Here is a 26,902-nt window from a genome sequence, read left to right as displayed (position 1 = left end):
ATATACAGATTGCCAACAAACACATGAAAGGATGCTCAACATCACTAGCCATTAGAGAAATGCAAATCAAAACTACAATGAGGTATCGCCTCACACCAGTAAGAATGGCCATCAACAAAAAATCTACAAACAATAAATGCTTGTGAGGGTGTGGAGAAAAGGGAACCTTCTTGCACTGCTGGTGGGAATGTAAATTGATACAGCCACTATGGAGAACAGTATGGAGGTTCCTTAAAAAACTAAAAATAAAAGTACCATACGACCCAGCAATCCCACTACTGGGCCTATACCCTGAGAAAACCATAATTCAAAAAGAGACATGTACCACAATGTTCATTGCAGCTCTATTTACAATAGCCAGGACATGGAAGCAACCTAAGTGTCCATCAACAGATGAATGGATAAAGAAGATGTGGTACATATATACAATGGAATATTACTCAGCCATAAAAAGAAATGAAATTGAGTTTATTTGTAGTGAGGTGGATGGCCCTAAAGTCTGTCATACAGAGTGAAGTAAGTCAGAAAGAGAAAAACAAATACCGTATGCTAACACATATATATGGAATCTAAAAAAACAACAAAAAAAAAGGTTCTGCCGAACCTAGGGGCAGGACAGGTATAAAGATGCAGACATAGAGAATGGACTTGAGGACACAGGGAGGGGGAAGGGTAAGCTGGGATGAAGTGAGAAAGTAGCACTGACATATATACACTACCAAATGTAAAACAGATAGCTAGTGGGAAGCAGCCATATAGCACAAGAAGATCAGCTTGGTCCACATGTCCGTTCTCTACATCTACATCTCTATTCCTGCCCTACAAATAGGTTCATCTGTACCATTTTTCTAGATTCCACATATATGTGTTAATATATGATATTTTTCTCTTTCTGGCTTACTTCACTCTGTATGACTCTAGGTCCGTCCACGTCTCTACAAGTAACCCAATTTCGTTCCTGTTTATGGCTGAATAATATTCCATTGTATATATGTACCACATCTTCTATATCCATTCATCTATTGTTGGACAATTAGGTTGTTTCCATATGCTGTCTATTGTAAATAGTGCTACAATGACCATTGGGGTATATGTGTCCTTTTGAGTTATGGTATATGCCTAAGGTATACACCCAGCAGTGGGATTGCTGGGTTATATGGTTGTTCTATTTTTAGTTTTTTAAGAAACCTCCATACGGTTCTCCATAGTGGCTGTATCAATTTACATTCCCACCAACCGTGCAAAAGGCTTCCCTTTTCTCCATACCTTCAGAATTTATCTTAAACTTTTCATAATAAGTATCAAGAGTTTTCGTAATAAGTATCAAGAGTTGCATCAAAATAAGCTGGCATGAATTCCATAGACTCCAGTTTGTATTTTCAGCTTCTAACATTGTTTTTGCTACTAATGGTTAAGATGCATGTCCAGTGAAAACTATTCTCTAGCATGTGGTTAAAGCTGAAAGACAATAAGAGGTAACCTGCCTTTTGCATTCACCTTTTCCAGATGCAATGTAACTAGCACCTTCTTTTTTGTTGTTTAATTTGTATTGGAGTACAGTTGATTTAAAATGTAGTGTTTCAATGGAATGTTACTCAGCCATAAAAAGAAATGAAATTCAGTTATTTGCAGTGAGGTGGATGGACCTAGAGACTGTCATACAGAGTATAGTAAGTCAGAAAAACAAATACTGTATGCTATCACATATATATGGAATCTAAAAAAAAAAGGTTCTGAAGAACCTAGGGGCCTGATGGGAATAAAGACACCGATGTAGAAAATGGACTTGAGGATGCAGGGAGGGAGAAGAGTAAGCTGGGACGAAGTGAGAGAGTGGCATGGACATATATACACTACCAAATGTAAAATAGATAGCTTGTGGGAAGCAGCTGCATGGCACAGGGAGATCAGCTCGGTGCTTTGTGACCACCTAGATGGGTGGGATAGGGAGGGTGGGAGGGAGACGCAAGAGGGAGGGGATATGGGGATACATGTATGCATATAGCTGATCCACTTTGTTATACAGCAGAAACTACATTGTAAAGCAATTTATTCCAATAAAGATGTTATAAAAAATAAAATTAAAAACAATAAAGATATTAACACCACTTTTATAGATAAGTTAACTGAAACTCAATGAAACAAACTGTACTTCCTTTAGACATATAATCAGATTTCCACACTACAATTCAGTAATTTTAATAGTTGAAAAGTAAAAATATTCTTTTACCTGAGAAAGACATTCACCACACCAGTATCTACGTAATATACAGATTAATAAAGTTCAGTGCACAAAATTAAATCTCTAAGAAGCATTAGCACAGAACTTTTTTACTATTTATTTTAGTATCTTTTAATTTTATTCTCTTTTTAGAAGAGCTGAGGAAGAAAAAGTCATCAGTGTAGCTTTAAAGAACATGTAGTATAATTCAATATTCACATAGATATTCTCTTAAAGCCTCTTAGATAAACTCATCCACAAAATAGAAATTAGAATACTTGACTGTAGAAAAATTATTTCATTTTTGTGACATATTATAATACAGTCTATCAAAGAAAACATCTTTTGTTCCTTAAAGGCTTTTGCAGTTTTGATGCTTGCAATGAAATTTGTTATCTCAGTTGTGAAGCACAATTATTACTCCAACATTTTAGAAGACTGGTGCACGAGCTTGTTGCATATTCTACGACCCAATGAAATCCAACAACCTAATGTTACTTGATTTTACATACGCTGACCTATTTAACAGTTTTGGTTATTAAAAGAAAAAAATAAAATTAAATAGTTATTTTTTTTTAAAAAACTAATCAGGTTAGTAAAACAGTGAAATAATCTTGTACCTATAAACCAAGAATAAAAGACTATTTTTGTGCTTAGTTTTCTTTATATAAAAATGCTACATAAATAGGACACATATACAACTTCACTATCAAACTACTTACTTCGAGTGATAAAATTAATTATTTCACAACTTGATATCGGTCACTCTTCACTGAGAATCGATTGTTATTATAATCAGGAAATCAATAACCATTTTATTTTGGCTCTCAAGATTGCGTAATGAATATTTTTCACATTTTAAATTTTCCAGGAGTGTCCTATGCTTTATGTGTACATGTGTTTTGTCAGTGACCCTGTGCATTCCCCTGACACATCATCTAAAATATTATAAAAATCAATAATGCATTTTCTAGCTAAGGAATTTTAAAATTTCAAATGCATGTCATTAATTATTTATTATCAAATTCTTTTAGTTCTCTCTCTTTGGGAAAATACTAGATTTTTTTCCTTTTGTTATTCAGGGCATCTCCCATGTCCTCTCAGTTTCCAAGACTCAAACATTCAAGAAGCAATTGCACAGAATTTTAATTCCTAGTCTCACCAAGAAAAAAATTAAAGCATAATTGTATTTACTAACAACGTACACCTTTCACGTTTATGGATATAACAAACATAATCCTTTTTCTTACTATTGGGTTGGCCAATAAGTTTGTTCAGGTTTTTCATAACATCTTACGGAAAAACCTGAAGGAACTTCTTGGCCAACCCAATATACGGCATTCATTCTACTTCATTCTCTTTTATTCTTTTCAAACTCTTAGTGGTTACCAAAGACATTGATTTCAAAGGCAACTAATAAGTTACAATCTACACTTAATGAAATGGTAAGACAAGAACTCAATTATAAATGTATTTTTCCTAAAAGTCCTCAAAATAAGTAACAGTTCAGTTCAGAGAGCACAGTGTTGTTCTGGTGACTGAAGAGGTAGGACACACAGAAGTTTCTTATTTGGAAGCAGAACATGTTGCAGAAGAGGCACAGAGAAACCAAAGATGAAAGGAGAAAGGAAGAAATGAATCTAGAAGGGTAGCATCACTGAAATTGCCGGCCTCAGGAATCAAGCTGAGTAACAAGAGCAGTGAGGATTCTGTGATATTAAAAAGGCTGAAAGAATTAAAAGGGCTAAAAGTAATGATGAAGATCAAGAAGCAGGATCAGGAACAAAGAAGAAACAAAGCATTTCTATTGATAAATGATAACAAGGTCCAATGTAAAGATGTACTTGAGGCTACAGGTGAAAAAGTTAGAAGATCACTATCAGGAAAGTAAAAGGACAACCCACAGAACTGCAGAAAACATTCACAAACCATGTATCTGATAAGGAACTTGTATCTAGAATATATAAAGAATTCTCAAAACAAAAAGATAAAAGAACCAATTCAAAAATGAACAAAGGACTTGAACAGACATTTCTCCACAAAGATATACAAAGAGCCAACACCATTAGACATGAGGGAAATGCAAATCAAAATCACAATGAGACGCTACTTCATAGCCCCTAGGACAAACCAGAACCAAAAGGACAGGTAATAACATTATGGTGAAAATGTGGGAAAAACCGGAATCCTCATATACTACAGGTGGGAATATACAATGGTACAGCTGCCTTGGAAAACACCCTGGCAATTCCTCAAAAGGTTAGAGTTACCATATGACCTAGCATTTCTACTGCCAGAAATACATCCAAGAGAAATAAAAGCATATGTCCACACAAAAACTTGTACATGGATGTTCATCGCATCATCATGCATAAATATCAAAAGTAGAAACCACCCAAAAGTCCATCAACTGACAAATGGATGAACAAAATGGTATATACATACAGTGGAATACTGCTTGACAATAAAAAGAAACTCATATATGCTATAATATGGATGAACTTCAAAAAAGTACCCTAAGTGAAAGAAAACAGTCACAAAGGACTGTATTTTACATGATCTATTTACATGTAACGTCCAGAATAGGCAAATCCATATAGACAAAAAGCAGATTAGTGTTTGCTTATGGCTTGGGGAGATGGAAGGCTTGGGGAGTGATGGCTAAAGAATGTGGGACTTCTTTTGGGGGCAGTGAAAATGTTCTAAAATTGATTGTGGTGATGAATACATAACTCTGAATATACAACAAGCCAAATACTGCATACCAAAAAAAAGTGAATCATATGGTAGATGAATTATATCTCAATAAAGATGTTTGGAAAAAAAGACTGAACAGAAGGAATGGGAAGGAGAAGAGAAACCAAGTTAAAGCATTTCTGGCATATGGTAGAGGGGTAAACCTTGGCAAAGGCATGAATGTGGAAGAGAATGTAATTTTTAAGGAACACACAGACTATACCACAGTGTTTAATCCAAATGAAAAAACTGTGTTGACTTGTGTTAAAGAAACAGCTATTAAAGAAAAAAGGATAATACAGGAGAATTCTATCAAGTCAGAATTATGCTCAGTAGATACAGAGGGAAAAGCCACTAGAACCATGGACAGGAGAAAACTGGATGCTATGCATTAGTAACTATCAATAACAAGATAGCAAGAAGTAGGAAGGTAGGCTGGGGCAAAAGATTATGATGGAAGGTGAGGCAGAAACATTGAAGACAAGTGCTTAGCTTAGAGTCAACTGTAAAATAGAAGAATGTTTCTTCTTCCAAACATTATCAGAATATAAGTCTGAGAAGTCTAAAAACATACAGAGCCTGCATAATCACTCCATTAATATAGTAAATGAGAACTAGTTGCAATGTAAAGCAAAGGATCACTGGTTAAACCAAACACATTAAACAAAGCTTAACACTGCTGAGGGTTGTCTACTGACCGGCCACAGATGTAATATAATAAAATGCTAACAACTTTATACCTTAAATATATATTTCCTGGATCTTAAGACAGAAAATTTAGAGGACAATATAAGCAAGCACTGTACTAAGACTAAGATAAACAGAATAAGATTGGGGGGGGGGCAAAAGAAGACATAAGAAAACTAGACACTTGGAAATCTAGCTTTTTAAAAATATTTTAGCTGATTCTTGTAATTCATCTATGACAAATTTTATAGCTGCTTCATTTGATAAAAATAAGATTCCTTGTCAAAAAGATGAATCTTCCTAACATTGTTCCACTTTCCTCAACTCCCTTAATCTCCAAAAAATTTGTTCTACTAATTTTAGATTTCTCACTGTCAGAACATCAGGTTATTAATCACTTAATCTGTGATTACTTGTCTGTTCCATTTTTTAAGACCTATGCCAGCATTCTATTAGGAAAGAATATTTTCAGAGTAAGAAATTTTTTAAAAAATGTTTTCGCATAACACAGTCCATTTGATAAATTCAAAGAAGGAAATATGGAATTAGTTTGTCAGAACAAAAATTATAAACTAAGCACCATCAAAATTTAATATGAATTTTTAGGCTATCTAAGCCAGTTGACAAAAAACAAAAATTTTAAATAAAGGAAGATTAACACTGTGAGACAGTAAACCAAAAAAAAAAAGACAAAGAAACAAAAACTCTGGAGAAAATATCACAGAAAACAGAAACCTGACAAACAAAAACATGAATTAGATACTTTCCAACAGTGATAAATGTTATTGCCAATGAAGGCTTCACTATAGGCATTATGGGTGAGGATCTGAAAGAAAAGCTTTTGTACAGTAACTCCACATAAAATAACGGCCATAACAATGGCAATAACATAATGCTTTAGCCTATTAGGGCTGCTATACCTAAATGCCACAGACTGAGTAGCATATAAACAAGAGAAATTTATTTCTCTCAATTCTGGAAGCTGAAAGTCCAAAATCAGGGTGCCAGCATGGTCAGGTTCTGGTGAGAACCTCCTCCTGCTGCAGACTACTAAATTCTCATTGGGTCCTCAGATGGCAGAAGGATCAACGGAGTTCTTCTGTGGCCTCTTTTAATAAGGACATTAATCTCATGTGTGAGGACTCCACCCTCGTGATCTAATCAACTCCCAAATGCCCCCCCAGTTCCTAACACCATCACATTGGGCATTAGAATTTCAACATATGAATTTTGGCGGGACACATTCAGACCACAACACATAATTTAGTCCAATTAAATATACATCAATTTAAAACATTTTTTAAATGAGATAAAATTCATATAACACAAAATTCACCCTTTTAAAGTGTACAATTAAGTAGAATTTAGCATATTCACAAGTGTGAAAACGTCACTACTAACTAATTCGAGAACATTTTCATCAATCTGAAAGAAACTCATGCAGTCATTCCCCATTCCTCCTTTTCCCCAGACTCTGGCAAACACTAATCTACTTTCTGTACCTGTGTATTTGTATATGCTAAGCATTTCGTAAAACTAGAATCAAAATATGAGACTTTTTGCATCTGGCTTCTTCTACTTAGCATAATGTTTTCAAGGTTCATCCACAGCATGTTATCAGTACCTCATTCCATTTTATGTCTGAATAATATTCCATCGTAAAGATATAACACATTTTGTCTGTCCATTCATCGGTTAAAAGACATTTGTGTTCTATCCACCTTTTGGCTATTGAGAATAATGCTATGTGAAATCCTTTATATGTGGACTCTAAAAAGTCAAATTAATAGAAGCAGAGGCCAGAATACTGTTTACCAGGGCCAGGAAGTGGGAGAAATGAGGTATGTTGGTCAAAGGGTACAAAATTGCAGTTATGTAGAATAAGTTCTAGAAATCTAATGTACAGCATGATGATTTTACTTAATACTGTAACGTACACTGGAAATTTGTTAAGAGTAAATTTCAGGTGCTCTCACCACAGGAAAACAATGTAACTATGTGAGGAGATATATATGTTAGCTTGACCCTGGTAATAATTTCACCATGTATATCAAAACATTCTTAAATTGTTGCATACCTTAAATATATAAAATTATTATTAAAAATATATACTTTTGGAACTTCCTTGGTGGTCCAGTGCTTCCAAAGTAGGGAGCGTGGGTTTGATCCTGGTTGAGGAACTAAGATCCCACAAGCCACGTGGCATGACCGAAAATTAAAATAATTTTTTAAATAAAAATAAATAAATAAATACTTTTGCATGCAAAAAGGAAAATATAATGTTATGAATTCATGTACAAGATGTTATGTAGATATATGTTTTCAATTCTTGGGTGTATTTATAGGAGTAAAATTGCTGGGTTATATAATTCTACATTTAACTTGTTCAAGAACTAACAAATTGTTTTCCAAGGCAGCATCAGTTATTTCTTAAGTTAATAATTCTAACACATATATATGGAATTTAAGAAGAAAAAAAAATGTCATGAAGAACCTAGGGGTAAGACAGGAATAAAGACACAGACCTACTGGAGAACGGACTTGAAGATATGGGGAGGGGGAAGGGTGAGCTGTGACAGGGCGAGAGAGAGTCATGGACATATACACACTAACAAACGTAAGGTAGACAGCTAGTGGGAAGCAGCCGCATGGCACAGGGATATTGGCTCGGTGCTTTGTGACCGCCTGGAGGGGTGGGATAGGGAGGGTGAGAGGGAGGGAGACGCAAGACGGAAGAGATATGGGAACATATGTATATGTATAGCTGATTCACTTTGTTATAAAGCAGAAACTAACACACCATTGTAAAGCAATTATACCCCAATAAAGATGTTAAAAAATAATAAAAATAATAATTCAATAGGAATAGCCTCATCCACTAGACTGTAGACAACAGAAGCAAGAAGAACTACAATCCTGCAGCCTGTGGAACAAAAACCACATTCACAGAAAGACAGACAAGATGAACAGGCAGACGGCTAAGTACCAGGTGAAGGAACAACATAAAACCCCAGAAAAACAACTAAATGAAGGGGACATAGGCAAACTTCCAGAAAAAGAATTCAGAATAATGATACAGAAAGATGATCAAACCTCGGAAAAAGAATGGACGCAAAGATCGAGAAGATGCAAGAAATGTTTAACAAAGACCTAGAAGAATTAAAGAACAAACAAACAGAGATGAACAATACAATAACTGAAATGAAAACTATACTAGAAGGAATAAAAAGCAGAATAACTGGGCTTCTCTGGTGGCGCAGTGGTTGAGAGTCCGCCTGCCGATGCAGGGGACACTCGTCCGTGCCCTGGTCTGGGAGGATCCCACATGTCGCGGACCAGCAGGGCCCATGGGCCATGGCCGCTGAGCCTGTGCGTCCAGAGCCTGTGCTCTGCAACGGGAGAGGCCACAGCAGTGAGAGGCCTGCGTACGGCAAAAAAAAAGCAGAATAACTGAGGCAGAAGAACGGATACGTGACCTGGAACAGAGAATGGTGGAATTCACTGCTGTGGAAAAGAACAAAGAAACAAGAATAAAAAGAAACGAAGACAGCCTAAGAGACCTCTGGGACAAAATTAAACGCAACAACATTTGCATTATAGGGGTCCAGAAGGAGAAAAGAGAAAAAAGGACTGGACAAAATATTTGAAGACATTAGAGTCGAAAAATTCCATAACGTGGGAAAGGAAATAGCCATCCAAGTCCAGGAAGAGCAGAGAGTCCCATACAGGATAAACCCAAGCAGAAACACGCCAAGACACATAGTAATCAAACTGGCAAAAATTAAAGACAAAGAAAAATTATTAAAAGCAGCAGGGGAAAAATGACAAATAACATAGAAGGGAGCTCTCATAAGGTTAACAACTGATTTCTCAGCAGAAACTCTACAAGCCAGAAGGGAGTGGCATGATATACTTAAAGTGATGAAGGGAAGAACCTACAACCAAGATTACTCTACCTGGCAAGGATCTCATTCAGATTCCATGGAGAAATCAAAAGCTTTACAGACAAGCAAAAGCAAAGAGAATTCAGCACCACCAAACCAGCTCTACAACAAATGATTAAGGAATTTCTCTAACTGGGAAACACAGAGAAGAAAAGGACCTATTAAAAAAAAAAAAAACCCAAAACAATTAAGAAAATGGTCATAGGAATATACATATCGATAATTACCTTAAACGTGAATGGATTAAATGCTCCAAACAAAAGACACAGGCTTGCTGAATGGATACAAATATAAGAGCCATAATATGCTGTCTACAAGAGACCCAATTCAGAACTAGGGACATATACACACTGAAAGTGAGGAGATGGAAAAAGATATTCCATGCAAATGGAAATCAAAAGAAAGCTGGAACGGGCTTCCCTGGGGGCACAGTGGTTGAGAGTCCACCTACCGATGCAGGGGACACGGGTTCATGCCCTGGTCCGGGAAGTTCCCACATGCTGCAGAGCGGCTGCATCCCATGAGCCATGGCCGCTGATGCTGCACGTCCAGAGCCTGGGCTCCACAACGGGAGAGGTCACAGCAGTGAGAGGCCCGCCTACCGCCCCCCCAAAAAAAAAAGGAAGTTGGAAGAGCAATACTCATATCAGATAAAATAGACTTTAAAATAAAGAATGTGGGCTTCCCTGGTGGCGCAGTGGTTGGGAGTCCTCCTGCCGATGCAGAGGACGTGGGTTCGTGCCCCGGTCCAGGAGGATCCCACATGCCGCAGAGAGACGGAGCCCGTGGGCCATGGCCGCTGAGCCTGTGCATCCGGAGCCTGTGCTCCTCAACGGGAGAGGCCACAGCAGTGAGAGTCCCGAGTACCGCAAAAAAATAAATAAATAAATAAAATAAAGAATGTTACCAGAGACAAGGAAGGACACTACATAATGATCAAGGGATTGATCCAAGAGGAACATACAGCAATTATAAATATATATGCACCCAACATAGGAGCACTTCAATACATAAGGCAACTGCTAACAGCTATAAAACAGGAAATCGACAGTAACTCAATAATAGTGGGGGACTTTAACACCTCAGTTACACCAATAGACAGATCATCCAAAATGAAAATAAATAAGTAAACAGAAGCTTAAAGTGACACAATAGACCACATAGGTTTAATTAATACATATAGGACATTCCATCTAAAAACAGCAGATTACACTTTCTTCTCAAGTGCGCATGGAACATTCTCCAGGATAGATCACATCTTGGTTCACAAATCAAGCCACAGTAAATTTAAGAAAACTGAAATCATATCAAGCATCTTTTCTGACCACAACGCTATGAGATCAGAAATGAATTACAGGGGAAAAACCGTAAAAAACACAAACACATGCAGGCTAAACAATACGTTACTAAATAACCAAGAGTTCACTGAAGAAATCAAAGAGGAAATCAAAAATTACCTAGGGACAATGACAATGTAAACACAATGACCCAAAAACTGTGGGATGCAGCAAAAGCTTTTCTAAGAGGGAAGTTTACAGCTATACAACCCCACCTCAAGAAACAAGAATAAATGGACAACCTGGAAGAAATGGACAAATTCTTAGAAAGGTATAGCCTTCCAAGACTGAACCAGGAAGAAATAGAAAATACGAACAGACCAACCACAAGGAATGAAATTGAAACTGTGATTGAAAATCTCCCAACAAGCAAAAGTCCAGGACCAGATGGCTTCACAGGTGAATTCTATCAAACATTTAGAGAAGAGCTAACACCCATCCTTCTGAAACTCTTCCAAAAAATTGAAGAGGAAGGAACATTCCCAAACTCATTCTATGAGGTCACCATCACCATGAGACCAAAACCAAAGATACTACGACAAAAAAAGAAAATTACTGATCAATATCACTGATGTAATATAGATGCAAAAATCCTCAACAAAATACTAGCAAACAGAATCCAACAACACATTAAAAGGATCATACACCATGATCAAGTGGGATTTATACCAGGGATGCAAGAATCCTTCAAAATACACAAATCAATCAATGTGATACACCATATTAACAAATTGAAGAATAAAAACCATATGATCATTTCAAGAGATGCAGAAAAAGCTTTTGACAATATTCAGCACCGATTTATGAAAAAACTCTCCAGAAAGTGGGCATACAGGGATCCTACCCCAACATAATAAAGGCCATATATGACAAACCCACAGCAAACATCATTCTCAATGGTGAAAAACTGAAAGCATTTCCTCTAAGATCAGGAACAAGACAAGGATGTCCACTCTTGCCACTATTATTCAACATAGTTTTGGAAGTCCTAGCCACAGCAATCAGAGAAGAAAAAGAAATAAAACAAATACAAACTGGAAAAGAAGAAGTAAAACTGTCACTGTTTACAGATGACATGATACTGTACATAGAGAATCCTAAAAATGCCACCAGAAAACTACGAGAGCTAATCAATGAATTTGGTAAAGTTGCAGGATACAAAATTAATACACAGAAATCTCTTGTATTTCTATACACTAATGATGAAAAATCTGAAAGAGAAATTAAGGAAACACTCCCATTTACCATGGCAACAATAATAATTAAAATACCTAGGAATAAACCTACCTAGGGAGACAAAAGACCTGTATGCAGAAAAGTATAAGACACTGATGAAAGAAATTAAAGATGATACCAACAGATGGAGAGATATACCATGTTCTTGGATTGGACTGTGAACATGACTATACTACCTAAAGCAATCTACAGACTCAATGCAATCCCTATCAAATTACGAATGGCATTTTTTACAGAACTAGAACAAAAAATCTTAAAATTTGTATGGAGACACAGAAGACCCCGAATAGCCAAAGCAGTCTTGAGGGAAAAAAATGCAGCTGGTGGAATCACACTCCCTGACTTCAGACTGTACTATAAAGCTACAGTAATCAAGACAATATGGTACTGGCACAAAAACAGAAACATAGATTAATGGAACAAGATAGAAAGCCTAGATATAAACCCACACATCTATGGTCAACTAATCTATGACAAAGGAGGCAAGGATATACAATGGAGAAAAGACAGTCTCTTCAATAAGTGGTGCTGGGAAAACTGGACAGCTACATGTAAAAGAATGAAATTGGAACACTTCCTTACACACAAATAAACTCAAAATGGATTAGAGAGCTAAATGTAAGACTGGACACTATAAACCTCTTGGAAGAAAACATAGGAAGAACACTCTTTGACATAAATCACAGCAAGATCTTTTTTGATCCACCTTCTAGTGCAATGGAAATAAAAACAAAAATAAACAAATGGGACCTAATGAACCTTAAAAGCTTTTGCACAGCAAAGGAAACCATAAACAAGACAAAAAGACAACCCTCAGAATGGGAGAAAATATTTGCAAACGAATCAAAGGACAAAGGATTAATCTCCAAAATATATAAACAGCTCATGCAGCTCAATATTAAAAAAAGAAACAACCCAATCCAAAAATGGGCACAAGATCTAAATAGACATTTCTCCAAAGAAGACATACAGATGGCCAAGAAGCACATGCAAAGCTGCTCAACATCACTAATTATTAGAGAACTGCAAATCAAAACTACAATGAGGGGCTTCTCTGGTGGCGCAGTGGTTGAGAGTCCGCCTGCCAATGCAGGGGACGCGGGTTCGTGCCCCGGTCCGGGAAGATCCCACATGCCGCGGAGTGGCTGGGCCCGTGAGCCATGGCCGCTGGGCCTGCGCGTCCGGAGCCTGTGCTCCGCGGCGGGAGAGGCCACAGCATTGAGAGGCCCGCGTAACGCAAAAAAAAAAAAAAAAAAAAAAAAAAACTACAATGAGGTGTCACCTCTCACCAGTTAGAATGGGCATCATCAGAAAATCTACAAATAACAAATGCTGGAGAGGGTGTGGAGAAAAGGGAACCCTCTTGCACTGTTGGTGGGAATGTAAATTGATACAGCCACTATGGCGAACAGTATGGAGTTTCCTTAAAAAACTAAAAATAGAATTACCATATGAGCCAGCAGTGCCATACTGGGCATATATCCAGAGAAAACCATAATTCAAAAAGACACATGCACCCCAATGTTCATTGCAGCACTATTTACAATAGCCAGGTCATGCAAGCAACCTAAATGCCCATCGACAGACGAATGGATAAAGAAGATGTGGTACATGTATAGAATGGAATATTACTCAGCCATATAAAGGAATGAAATTGGGTCATTTGTTGAGACGTAGATGGATCTAGATACTGTCATAGAGTGAAGTAAGTCAGAAAGAGAAAAAGAAATATTGTATATTAACGCATATATGTGGAAACTAGAAAAATGATACAGATGAACTGGTTTGCAGGGCAGAAGTTGAGACATAGATGTAGACAACACACGTATGGACACCAAGGGTGGAAAGCTGCGGGGGGGGTGGGGGTGGGGGTGTGATGAATTGGGCAATTGGGGTTGACATGTATACACTGATGTGTATAAAATGGATGACTAATAAGGACCTGCTGTATAAAAAAAATTAAATTAAATTAAAAAATTTAAAAAATAATAATTCAATAGGAGTATGCAAATTCCAAACAAGTGTAAAGAGGATATTAAGTAAGAAATAATAGCAATTTTTTAAAAAGTAGTGTAGCTATATCAGTATAAAAGGGAACAAAACAGTAACATGATAGAAACAAAGACAAAAAGAAACTATAGTCACAAGTATAAATGGATTGAATTTACTAGCTAAAAGGCAAATTAGAAAACTTGATCTATAATATCTAGTTATATGTTATTTCCAGGACATATACCTAAAGATAAAAACACATAGGTTTTAAGTAAAGAATGCAAAAGGAATTACATCAGATATGAACCAAACAAAAACTATTTGTAACTATGTTAATATAAGAAAAAATAGATGTGTCAAAAGACTCTCTAAGGAATAGACTCACTACATTTAATAAAAGAATCAATTAAAAAAGAGAACATAAATATGTGTGACCTTAGGAGTATATGTTTATACACACATAAGATCTGCACACTATTTCAGGGTATTCACAGAATTCGAAGCCCTTTCATAAGCCCCAAGTTAAGAACTTCTAAACAAATGAAACATTTGTCCCATCATTTCTTTACAGAATCCTAAAAACCTGTTCCAAAACAACTGTACAATTTTACATTAGGCAATGGCTATATCAAATGAAAAGGCTCTAATTAAAATGCATTTTTTAAGAATTTATAAGATATTCCCCATAGTAAGGTCTAAACTTAAAACCTTAGAAAGCATCATATAACAACAAAACCAGTTTTATTTTAATAAACAAATGAGGTATAAGATAAAAATAATGTTATCATTTTAAGCATGATTGCACTTAATAAAAATATATCCTTTTTGTGTCACTGCAAAAGTAACATTATTTTGAGCTGAAACAACTAAAAGAAGCAAGCCTTCTGCAATTTTTCTTGTTTATCTACAAAGTGAGTGATAAGATGAAGATAATAAACTGGCATCAAAGCAGATTTTTAATTTTCCATAGTTAATTCATTCATTCAGGGTGTAAGACTAATATTTTCCACATTAAAATAATTAACTTGCTTATGAATTGCTAAAGTACTATAATTAAGAATTTTATTCCACTCTACCAGCATAATCAAACATATTGTATTTATACTTGACTTGGTTACCATTTCAAACATACAGACTGATCCCCTCAAAAGTTATCCAAGTAAGGCCAAAGGATGAATTGTACAAGGAGCTGGTGAAAAATAATCTCTTGCAACTACAAAATATATCCACAAGTTGGTGGCAGAGAACAAAACTGAATGCCTTAACTCATATCTTGGATTTTACACAGGAGCTATAAAAATCTGCTTTCATAGAAATACACTACAATTTAAGTTGATCATACTATACACATGAATTTGAATGATAAAATATTAGTCATCTCTAATAAGAGTTTTCCATACACTTGTCAAGAAGAGTGTGTTCTTACCTACAGTTTGGAAAACTTCATTCATCAAAGCTTCATTCACTGCTGAAGAGCTGACATTTCCAATATGAGACCAACTTTGATAAATTGCTTGCAGCAGAAGTGTCTGTGCTCTTGTAGCTTGAACTGTGAGATTTGGAAGTTCAAATATACCTTCAGTTATAGCAATCTGAGATCTTTTGGTCCTGCATAAGAAAATACAAAGCATAACAAACAATATATTAAATAACATTTATAAACAACACCATATAAAGTAAATTAGGATGCAAGGGAAGAAAAGGTATACACAGAAATTATTTTAATTAGAATTAAATCAAAGAGATACACAATTCTACTAACTTTAAATATGTTTCACTATTTCAGAACCTCTAACAATAATAAAAAATAAAAATACAAACTAAAATAATGTCCACACACATTCATACACATATATTCAGCTCAAGCATTATACTTTTTAAATCAAGTCAATCATCAAAAATAACAGTGAAAATAATACTAATTAACACTTAAAATAGGATTTACTAACAGATCTGCCTTATTCCCTTTTTTATACACTTTTGAAAGGTTAAATTCCAGTTACAATTATTACAAAATATTGGCTATATTCCCCATGCTGTACAATACATCCTTGAACTTATTTTACATCCAATAGTTTGTACCTCCCCCTCTCCCCACTGGTGACCACTATTTTGTTCTCTATATCTGTGAGTCTGCTTCTTTTGTTATATTCACTAGTTTGTTGTATTTTTTAGATTCCACATATAAATGATATCATACAGTATTTGTCTTTGTCTGACTTACTTCACTTAGCATAATGTCCTCCAAGTTGATCCATGTTGCTGCAAATGGCAAAACTTCGTTCTTTTTTACAGCTGAGTAGTATTCCAGTGTGTGTGTGTGTGTGTGTGTGTGTGTGTGTGTGTGTGTGTACACACATTTTCTTTATCCATTCCTCCGTAGATGGACATGTACATTGTTTCCATATCTTGGTGACTGTAAATAATGCTGCTTATGAACACGGGGGTGCACATATCTTTTCATATTAGTGTTTTTATTTTTTTGGATATATATCCAGGAGTGGAACTGCTGGGTCATATGGTAGTTCTAGTTTTAGCCTTTTGAGAAATCTCCACACTGTTTTCCACAGTGGCTACACCAATTTACATTTAAAAAAACAAGTCTCAATAAAATTAAAAGGACTGAAATCAGAGTATATGTGCTGATCACAATGGAATTAAACTGTAAACTAATAAAAGAAAGGTATCTGCAAAATCCTCAAATATTTAGAAATTAAAAACATAAAATACAATTAAGAACATAGTAGATAAAATTCAGAAAGTCACATAAGATAAAACTTTTGAAAAAGTATAAAATGATTTTAGAAAAGGACACTGATATGGATGACAGAAACAGTGTTCCTGGAGAAAAGAGCAGATAAAGAAAAAAATTCTATGGACATTCATTCCAATAAATGTAACATGGAGGAACCAGTCCTTCTCCAGAACTTCCCTTGTTTTATACTATCCTCTCACCTGTCCACTACAGACTAGTATAAACAATCAGCGTATGTGCACTATTTAACCGTAAGAAGAATATAAAGGAATTTCAAGCAATAGTCCTATACAGTTGAGATACGGACAGAGTCTCATGTCAATTGGTTACCTTTGTATTTTCCAGGTATACTTTTAATTTCAGTCATCTTTCAAGATTGCTACTGCAGCTGAGAACCACCTTGCTAATAAACCTAATATCCTTCAAAGTTAAGACTGGATTTTTACTTTGCAGTTCCTAGGTCTATAAAAAAAATGAGCTATAATGTTGCTGGGACTCTGTTTAGGTCTCAGATTAGGCCTAGCTGGTCTTCAAGCTTCATTTTAAAGCTGTTCTCTAGAAAATCTATAAAATCAGCATATATTTATTAATTGCCTATTCTGTAGCAGTCATGCACTAGCTACCTAGGAAGTATCTTAGCCGTTTTAAAACATCAATGAACAAAACAGAAAATTAAAATCCCAGTGTCCTCACAGTTTATATTCTAATGGGGACAGGAAACAAATTAAAAAGTTGATCAATGTAAGTAAACAAATGATATAAGGAAGTTAGAAGAGAAATGCTCTTGGAAACAGAAAAAGAGAATGGAAAAACAGAGCATGGAATAGGAACTACTGAAGAGGGAGCAATTTCATATATGGTGGGTAGGTCATATTAAAAGGATAGGTTTAATTCCAAGCAAGACATGAGCAGACTTGAAGGAGGTAAGTGACAGTTGTGTGGGTATCTCTGGAGAGTGATTCAGGCAGATGAACAGTCTGTGAAAAGGTCCTGAGGTAGGACTGAACCTGGCAAGTCCAAGCAATGGCAAGGAAGGCAGTGTGGTTGCAGCAGTTTGATAATAACCTAATTCACTAATTAAGTTGGTTTTCCATGGTTTTTATCCATAAGAATTACCTGAATAGGCTTTACACAGCCATTCATCTGAGACTGCATCAAAGTCTGACTCCATAGGGTTCACTTTCCTTGAATTTACTTTTATTTTTAAATCTCTTTAACCTCATTTTCAAAGTTTTTCATATAAGGTACTAGAAGTAGGACATGAAATTTTTAAAATATCAATTCCAATTCTGGCGAAATCACTTATTTGTTTCATGTTTTTAGGAAAAAGATATATATAACTTCTCTGAGCTTCACTTCCCTCTTTAAAAGGCAAGTGTAATTATCCCTGCCCAATCTACCACAGATGACTATAGTGAAAATCAATTACATCTAATATTTAAAGCTTAACAGATACAAGGTTCTTTGCTAGGAACTGAAGATACAGGCACTACCTTTACACTCAAAGAATTCAGAATCTAGTTGTGAGACAAGTAAACCAGTAACTATAATTTAACATAATGAGTGCTATAACAATGTTATGTACAGGTTCCTGTGAGATACACTAAAATGGTTGAGGAAAAAATGCAGGTGTTATATTTAGAAATGACCCATAAACATGAAAAGACTCTTAAGCCTCACCAGTAAAAAGGGAAATTCAAACTAAAACAATGTATGACTCTTTTAACCTCTCAGATTAGCAAGACCTCTCAGACTCTAACTCATCTTCTAGGAATCTATCTGAAAAGAATTTTCACACAAGCCTGCAAGAATACTTACACAAAGACAGTGTTTGCAGCATTATTTAAAATAGCCTAAACCTGAGAAAATCTCATCATTGAATAAATTCTGACACATTGACTTGATGCAAAACTATTCAGATATTAAAAAGAATGAAGTTAGATGAACCTACTGATACGAAAGGATATGCTGAAATATGGTAAAAATGTATGTAGCTGCATTATAATATGGTTCCATGTAATGGCAGGAAGTGGTGGGTTACCCACACATAAAAGTATGTCTGCATGTGTTTGTATGTTGAGATAAAAAATTCTGGATAGAATTATTGATAATATTCATTGCTGGAAGATGATAACAGAGGATGACTTTATGTGATCTTTTCCCTTTTTTCCCTATATAAATGTCTCTATTGTTTTGCTTGGTCCTTTGAGAAATATATATCATTATTTTTTCAAAAGAATTTAAGAGGGGGCTTCCCTGGTGGCGCAGTGGTTGAGAATCTGCCTGCTAATGCAGGGGACACGGGTTCAAGCCCTGGTCTGGGAGGATCCCACATGCCGCAGAGCAACTAGGCCCGTGAGCCCCAACTACTGAGCCTGCGCATCTGGAGCCTGTGCTCCGCAACAAGAGAGGCCGCGATAGTGAGAGGCCCGCGCACCGCAATGAAGAGTGGCCCCCGATTGCCACAACTAGAGAAAGCCCTCACACAGAAACGAAGACCCAACACGGCAAAAATAAATTAATTAATTAAAAGCCTGAAAAAATTTTAAAAAAAAAGAATTTAAGAAACTGCAATACTTCAAGAATGGACTATAGAAATCACAAACTATGTCAAAATGAATTAATTTCATAAAACATTTTTAAAATGTTTTAAAAATGAGCATTATCAATGTAACAAACTACCTCCACTCCCTGCTCCGACACTGAATTATCAAATGATTTCTTACCTTCTCATAGACATAAACTTCACTTTTAAGTCAGACAAAGAAAGACAAATATCATGATATCATTTACATATGGAATCTAAAAAAATGATACAAATGAACTTATCTACAAGACAGAAATAGACTCACAGAGATAGAAAACAAACTTATGGTTCCCAAAGGGGAAAGGGGGGGATAAATTAGGAATTTAGGATTAACAGATACACACTACTATATATAAAATAAACAACAAGGACCTATTGTATAGCACAGGGAACTATATTCAACATCTTGTAATAACCTATAATGGAAAAGAATTTGAAAAAGAATATATATATATATATACACACACACACATATTATACAACTGAATCACTATGCTGAACCACTGTAAATCAACTATACTTCAATTTAAAACATTTTTAAATTAAAACAAAAAGAAATAAACTTCACTTAAAACCTCCAAAAGAGGAATTGTATCAACGAAGACGGTAAAGTAAGGTATACTGAAAGTCTGTCCCTCCATAAAAGCAACACAAAAGCTGGCAAAAACTGTCAAAAATCAACTTTCTCAGAACTCTAGAAACTAACCAAAAGCCTGCAACAAACACGGGAACACGTAGTAAAAATAAAGTAAAATTCTAAAAAAATTTTTAAACAGCTCAATCTCAGTAGGAACAGTGAACTCTGTGGTATTTTTATTTACCCATGTTACATCCCCTGGCCCCCAGGCTCAGCAGTGGTACCAAATAGCCCTTATCCCCAGTACAACCTGTACTTCTTGATAAACTGTTACTTGACGTCTCTGCATTCCTAAAAGATATAAATATTTGTAGGATCTCAATGTCAAGTCAGTGGAAGAGCTCTGGTACTTCTTGGTCTCATATGTATGGCTGAAAAATTAACAGCCATGACTGCCAGATTTATTAACAAATAATAAATTTATGAACTTAAAAAAAGAAATTGTGGTTGTTCGTTCTGACCTGTCTGGTGGCTACCTGGAGGACCAACTGCTTTCTCTCTCTTAATTCAGAACTCTCCCAATACTAAAACAACTACCCAGGAGCATTTGTAGAAAACATTTACAGGCAAATGTACTGCAATAGTCCTTGCTGCCTGGAATAATAGATAGACAAGACAAGGGGGAAAAAAAGAGACTAACCAAAATCTTAGAAAGGCTGGAAAATTATGCTTTCAGGAATAAAAACACTGAAAAGCTCAGACATCTTCCTGGGAATACGGAAGGCCACACACATGCTAAGCACTGTGCAGTTGCAGAGAAAAGACAAGAGAAAGGCCTTAAGCTCTCACTTCTGGCTGACTTTCAGGGTATGCACAACAAGAAAAGGTGGCAGAGTTGAAAACTGCCTGGTTGAGCTTTGAAGACATTCCTTAGAAGAAACCATGGAGGCCACATGGCAGTGGGACGAAATATTCAAAGTTCTGAAAGAAAGAACTGTCAATTAATAATTGTAATTCCGGGGCTTCCCCGATGGCACAGTGGTTAAGAATCCACCTGCCAATGCAGGAGACACAGGTTCGAGCCCTGGTCCGGGAAGATCCCACATTCCGTGCAGCAACTAAGCCCATACGTCACAACTACTGAGCCTGTGCTCCAGAGGCCACGAACCACAACTACTGAAGCCCACGTGCCACAACTACTGAAGCCCGTGCAAATAGAGCCTGTGCTATGCAGCAAGAAAAGCCACCACAACGAGAAGCCAGTGCACCGCAATGAAGTGTAGCCCCAGCTCGCCACAGCTAGAGAAAGGCCACACACAGCAACGAAGACCCAATGCAGCCAAACATAAATAAATAAATAAATAAATAAATTTATTTCAAAAATAATTATTATAATTCCGACTTAACTATTCTTCAAAAACAAAGTAGAAATCTCCCAAGAAAGGAAAGTCCAGGATCAAAAGGCTTCACTTGTGAATTCTACCAACATTTAAAGAAGAAAAAAATACCAGTACTCTTCAACTTTTTGCAAAAAAGAACAGAAGGGAATCCTTCCCAATTTCTTCTATAACATCAGTATTACCCAGGTTCCAAAGCCAGACAAAAACAACACAAGAGAACTACACATCGATATCCCTTGTGAACATAAATGCAAAATCCTCAGTAAAATACCAGTAAATGAAATTTGGAAGAAGATTAAAAGCATTATACACCATGACAACTGAAATTTATCCCAGAAATAAAAGAATGGCTCAAGAACTCAATGCAATACATCATATTTATAGAAAGAAGAGGGAAGAAAACATGTCCATATCAACTGACACAGAAAAAGTACTTGACAAAATCCAATACTCTTTCATAATATAAAACACTCAACACACTAAAGAGAACTTCCTCAATATGATATAGGACATTTATGAAAAACACACAACTAACATCATACTTAGTGGTGAAAGGCTGAAAGCTTTCTCTCCAAGATCAGGAAGAAGTTAAGTATTTTTCTCTTGCCATTCTATTCAACATTGCAGTAAAGGTTCCAGCCACGAAACCAGGCAAAAAAAATTTTTAAGGCATTCAGATTGTAGAAAAAGACGTAAAACTATCACTACTCACAGATGACATGATCTCATACCTTGAAAACTATAAACACACACACACACACACACACACACACACACACACACCAATGAGTGGAGCTAAAAACAAGTTCAACTAAGTTCCAAGATACAAGGTAACTACATGGAAATCAGTTTTATACCCATATACACTTAAAATGAACAATCTGACAAGGAAATTAAGAAAACTATTCCATCTAAAATAGCAACAAAAAGAATAAAATACTTAGGAATAAGTATTTCACCAAAGAAGTGTAAGACTTTTACATTGAAAACTACAAAGCACTGTTGAAGGAAATTAAAGAAGGGATTAAATAAATGGAAAGACATCCCATGTTTATTGATTGGAAAATTTAATACTGTTAAGATGACAGTATTCTCCAAATTCAGCTATAGGTTCAATACAATCCCTATCAAAATCCCATCTATTTTGAATAAATGATTAAACTAATCCTAAACTAATTAAATTCATATGGATTTACAAGGAATCTTGAATAGTCAAAACAATCCTGAAAAAGAAAAACAAAGTTGGAAGACTCATGCTTCCCAATTTCAAAACCTACTACAAAGGTACAGCAATCAAATACACATATAAATATAAATCAGTGCACTAGAGCTGAGAGTCTAGAAATAAACCCATACATCTATGATCAATGGACTTCTGACAAATGGTCAAGGTCAATAAGTGGGGAATGAACAGTCTTTTTAACAAATGGTTTTAGAACAACTGCATATTGAAATACAAAAGAATGAACTTAGACCCCTACCTCACACCATATACCAAAATTAACTCAAAATTGGTCAAAAAGCTAAAACCATAAAATCTTAGAAGGAAACATAAGTGTAGTCTTCACAATCTTGGATTAAAGAACAATTTCTTAAATATGATACCAAAAACAAAAGCAACAAAAGGAAAAACAGATAAATGGGACTTCATCAAAATTTAAAACTTTTGTGTATCAAAGGAAACTATCCAGAAAGTGAAAACACAACACAAAAAATGACAAAAAACATCTGCAAATCATATATCTACGAAGGATCTAGTGCCTAGAATATGCAAAGAATACCCACAACTCAACAGCAAAAAGATATACAGCCCAATTTAAAAATGCACATAAACAGTCATTTCTCCAAAGAAGTTACACAAATGGCCAATAAGCACTTAAAAGAATGCTCAACATCATTAGGGAAATGAAAAGCAATACCACAAAGAGATACCACTTCACACCCACTAAGATAGACATAATAGGAGAAGAAAGAGAAAAAAAAAGCAGAAAATAATGAGTCTTGGCAAGGATGGGGAGAAATTGGAACCTTCATACATTGGAGGTAGACGTATACAACAGTACAACCACTGTCTGTGACAATTTGGCAGTTCATCAAAAAGGTAAATATAGCAATTATATTCCTAGGTATATACCCAAGAGAACTGAAAATGCTGTTCATACTGGAGCTCATATATGCATGTTCAAAGCAGCATTATTTTTATTAGCCAAAAAGTAGAAACAACCCAAACTTGCAACTGATAAATGGATAAACAGAATGTGGTGTGTCACTATAAAGTAGTTATTATTTGGCCATAAAAAGTAATGAAGTACTGATACATGCCACAACATGGAGAAACCTTGAAAACACGCTAAGTAAAAGAAGCTAGACAGAAAATGCCACATATTGTATGTGGCATTCTCCATCCAGAATCACAGATAGAGTCAGGGTTTTCTTTCTGGAGTTTTGAAAATACTCTGGAGTTAGATGGTGATGATGACTGCACAACAATGTGAATATACTAAAAACCAATGAATCGTACAGTTTAAAATAATTATAATAGTAAATTTATGCTATTTTATCTCAATTAAAATTTAAAACCTCCCTGAAGTATTCAGAACTCTGTTCCTAGGAACACTGGTCCAAGCAACTAACGACTGCCCTTTCTTACTCGAAAATAACAAAATAAAAACAAAACCCTGGGATCACCTGTCTCTCTTAATTAGCATGCCTCATAATTTAAATATACAGTTACACATTAACACATCTACCACCCTGTCCATACAGCTCTCAAATATTTAATAGCAATATGTGGCTCTACCTAGATTTACCGTTCAATCCACAAGCCTGGTCACATTTTGCCACAAAATCAAAGGATTGTAATAAATAGACAAGGAAATAAATATGCACTGAAGGGACTTCCCTGGCGGTCCAGTGGTTAAGACTCCACGCTTCCACTCAGGGGGCGTGGGTTTGATCCCTGGTAAGGGAACTAAGATCCTACATGCTATGCAGTGGGGCCAAAAATCTCTTTTTAAATCTTTTTAAATAAATTTTTTAAATGCACTGAATAGAAGATTCCTTAAACCAAGCAGGTAAGATAATAGAGATCAAATGAGGCAGGAGAAAAAACAATAGAATCTAATTCATAAAATTATATTTCATTATCATTACTGGTTCCTTTTGCTTTTCTAACATTGTGGCCATTGTTTACATCACTTTCTTATCTCTTATTACAGGTTTAAAAATTGAGTGGTGGTTCTCTTTCTACTATGTTCTCAAATTTCTGTTCAAAATTCTTGACCAAAACAAAAACAAAAGCACAACAGTTTACCAGTAGTGATACTAAGTAAACAGAACAGACATTGGAAACCTACAATATAAAAATGTATAATTAATCTAGCCACTTTATCTTTAGTCAGATATTCCTTGGTGTTTAGGAAGTCCTATGGTGTAGCAAGAGCCATGTTCTTGTAACTACAGCAATAATTACTTATAAGGCAAAATTACAGTCAGGATTCTTTTCACAAGTGGGTCTTTACTTATTTCATAAAAACTTCAGCTACTGTATATGGTACTCTTTCAAGCCATCAAATGTCACATAAAATGATTCCCAAATGGATAACACAGACTTGAATAAAAACTTAAATATATGCAAATTCAAAAAGATTAATTTATTCTACATTTTAATACTGCCCAAGAGTAGGGGACAGTTCTCTCCTTCAGGTTCAATTTATCATCAAAGGAAATAACTCACTTTACAAAAGCCAGAATTCAACAATAAACAAGTAAATTATAGCATACACGTATGGCATGTTTTTGTGGTTTGTTTTATTTTCCAGCTATAACTGACTGCAAATAAAAGTACATTTTATTATACTTCTGTTTAATATTCCAGTAGCATTTGAACTAAAATAAACCATTTATAAATGATTTGGCAATAGATGGTAGATTATAGAATGTACCTGCTAGTATAACAATATCAATGAAGAGGGGTTTTTTCCTCTTTTGTTTTTGTCAATGCTGAGATATTTCCAACAGGTTAACTAGTATAGAAAATAATAAACACCTATGTATCCATTTCATCAAACCATACCATCATACTGTATTTGCCTCAGAAATTTTTAATCAATAGCTTTTACAACTTTAAGCTATTTGGGGGGCTCATTAAAAAGTCAATGAAAATAAACAATAAAAGTAAAATTTTCCTTGTGATTTATACCACTACAAATTTATTTAAACTCGACTTAAAATAAAACAGCTCAATAAAATTCATACTAAAATTATCTAACAACTTCTGGACTTACCTCATGTTTTTGAAATATCACTAAACCTACATTTTAACAGTTAAGTTGGTGAAAATAAAATAATTTATTTAACAAATGCCTATTTCATATATCCAGAAATCCTAGTCTGAACATATGTTCATATTACAGAATAGGTTTAAAAAACTATCAATTCAAACATTACTCTCTAGGGAAAAATAAATCCTAATGTAACTAGCAGGATAAACAACTCATTAAAACTCAACTTGGACAAACTCCAGGATAAGTTTAAGGAAATAGAAACAAGTAGGTCTTGATTGTGTAGTAACGAAGACTGAAAATGAATATGCCCTAATTAACAAACACTTTAAAAGATTCTGTCTGTTCCATTTGCTGACAAATTACAATACGGAGCTGACAAAAGCTTTGGACCAATCTGGCACTGCTATAAAAAAAAATTCTTCTTTTGAAATTTTAAATAAAAAACATGGAAGTCATTCTTATTCCTCAATGCAAAGGAATTAACTTAAACAATCCATTCACACTCACAGCAGTACTATAAAATTTTTGCCATACATACACTTCAGGAACAACCATCCATTCTTTTAAAATCAACACACCTCACAGCAACTGAAAGAATATCCTCAGCAACAGCTGGATCTAAAGATTTATACAGAGTCCCCAAATGCAAGGTCTGAATGTACAAATTGGTTCCAAAAATGTATTTTTGTTATTACTCATATCCTGTACAGTAAAATAAGATTAGATCACTTTTTCCAAAATAAAATAAGTACAAAAGTCACTAACTCAACTGAGAAATGAAAGCAGTTTAAAAAACTAAGAAATGTGTATTTAGTTCTGCACACAACAACTCTTCAACTTATGCAATATATCAATACTCGTGGAAGGGGAAAAAAATTTTTGACCTAAATCGTAGGTAAAATGAAAGGTTAAAGCTCCTCTTTCCTCCTCCTGATCCCACTCCACTCCCCACAGATAACCACTTTTAATGAATTCAGCATACAGACCTCTATTGATTTTATGCATTCATAGATACACTTATAATTTTAATGGAGATATATATATATATTTAAAAGTCTACAGCCTGTTTTTTTGTTTGTTTTTTTTTTTAGCGGTACGCGGGCCTCCCACTGCTGTGGCCTCTCCCGTTGCGGAGCACAGGCTC

At 35.3% G+C, this 26,902-nt stretch overlaps 1 protein-coding gene across 3 annotated transcripts in view; it reads right to left on the bottom strand.

The window, feature by feature from the left end:
* VPS13B (vacuolar protein sorting 13 homolog B) overlaps positions 1–26,902 on the bottom strand; it is an 818,081-nt gene that overhangs the window by 652,477 nt on the left and 138,702 nt on the right. For all 3 annotated transcript variants that reach the window (XM_065895774.1, XM_065895773.1, XM_065895775.1), the window contains exon 16: positions 15,580–15,761. In XM_065895774.1, the coding sequence (XP_065751846.1) occupies positions 15,580–15,761 (182 nt within the window). The remainder of the gene's footprint in view (positions 1–15,579; positions 15,762–26,902) is intronic.

The sequence above is a fragment of the Phocoena phocoena genome, chromosome 17 (genome assembly GCF_963924675.1).
Source record: "Phocoena phocoena chromosome 17, mPhoPho1.1, whole genome shotgun sequence".
NCBI classification, from domain to species: domain Eukaryota; kingdom Metazoa; phylum Chordata; class Mammalia; order Artiodactyla; family Phocoenidae; genus Phocoena; species Phocoena phocoena.
This window is presented reverse-complemented; position numbering and strand designations above follow the sequence as displayed.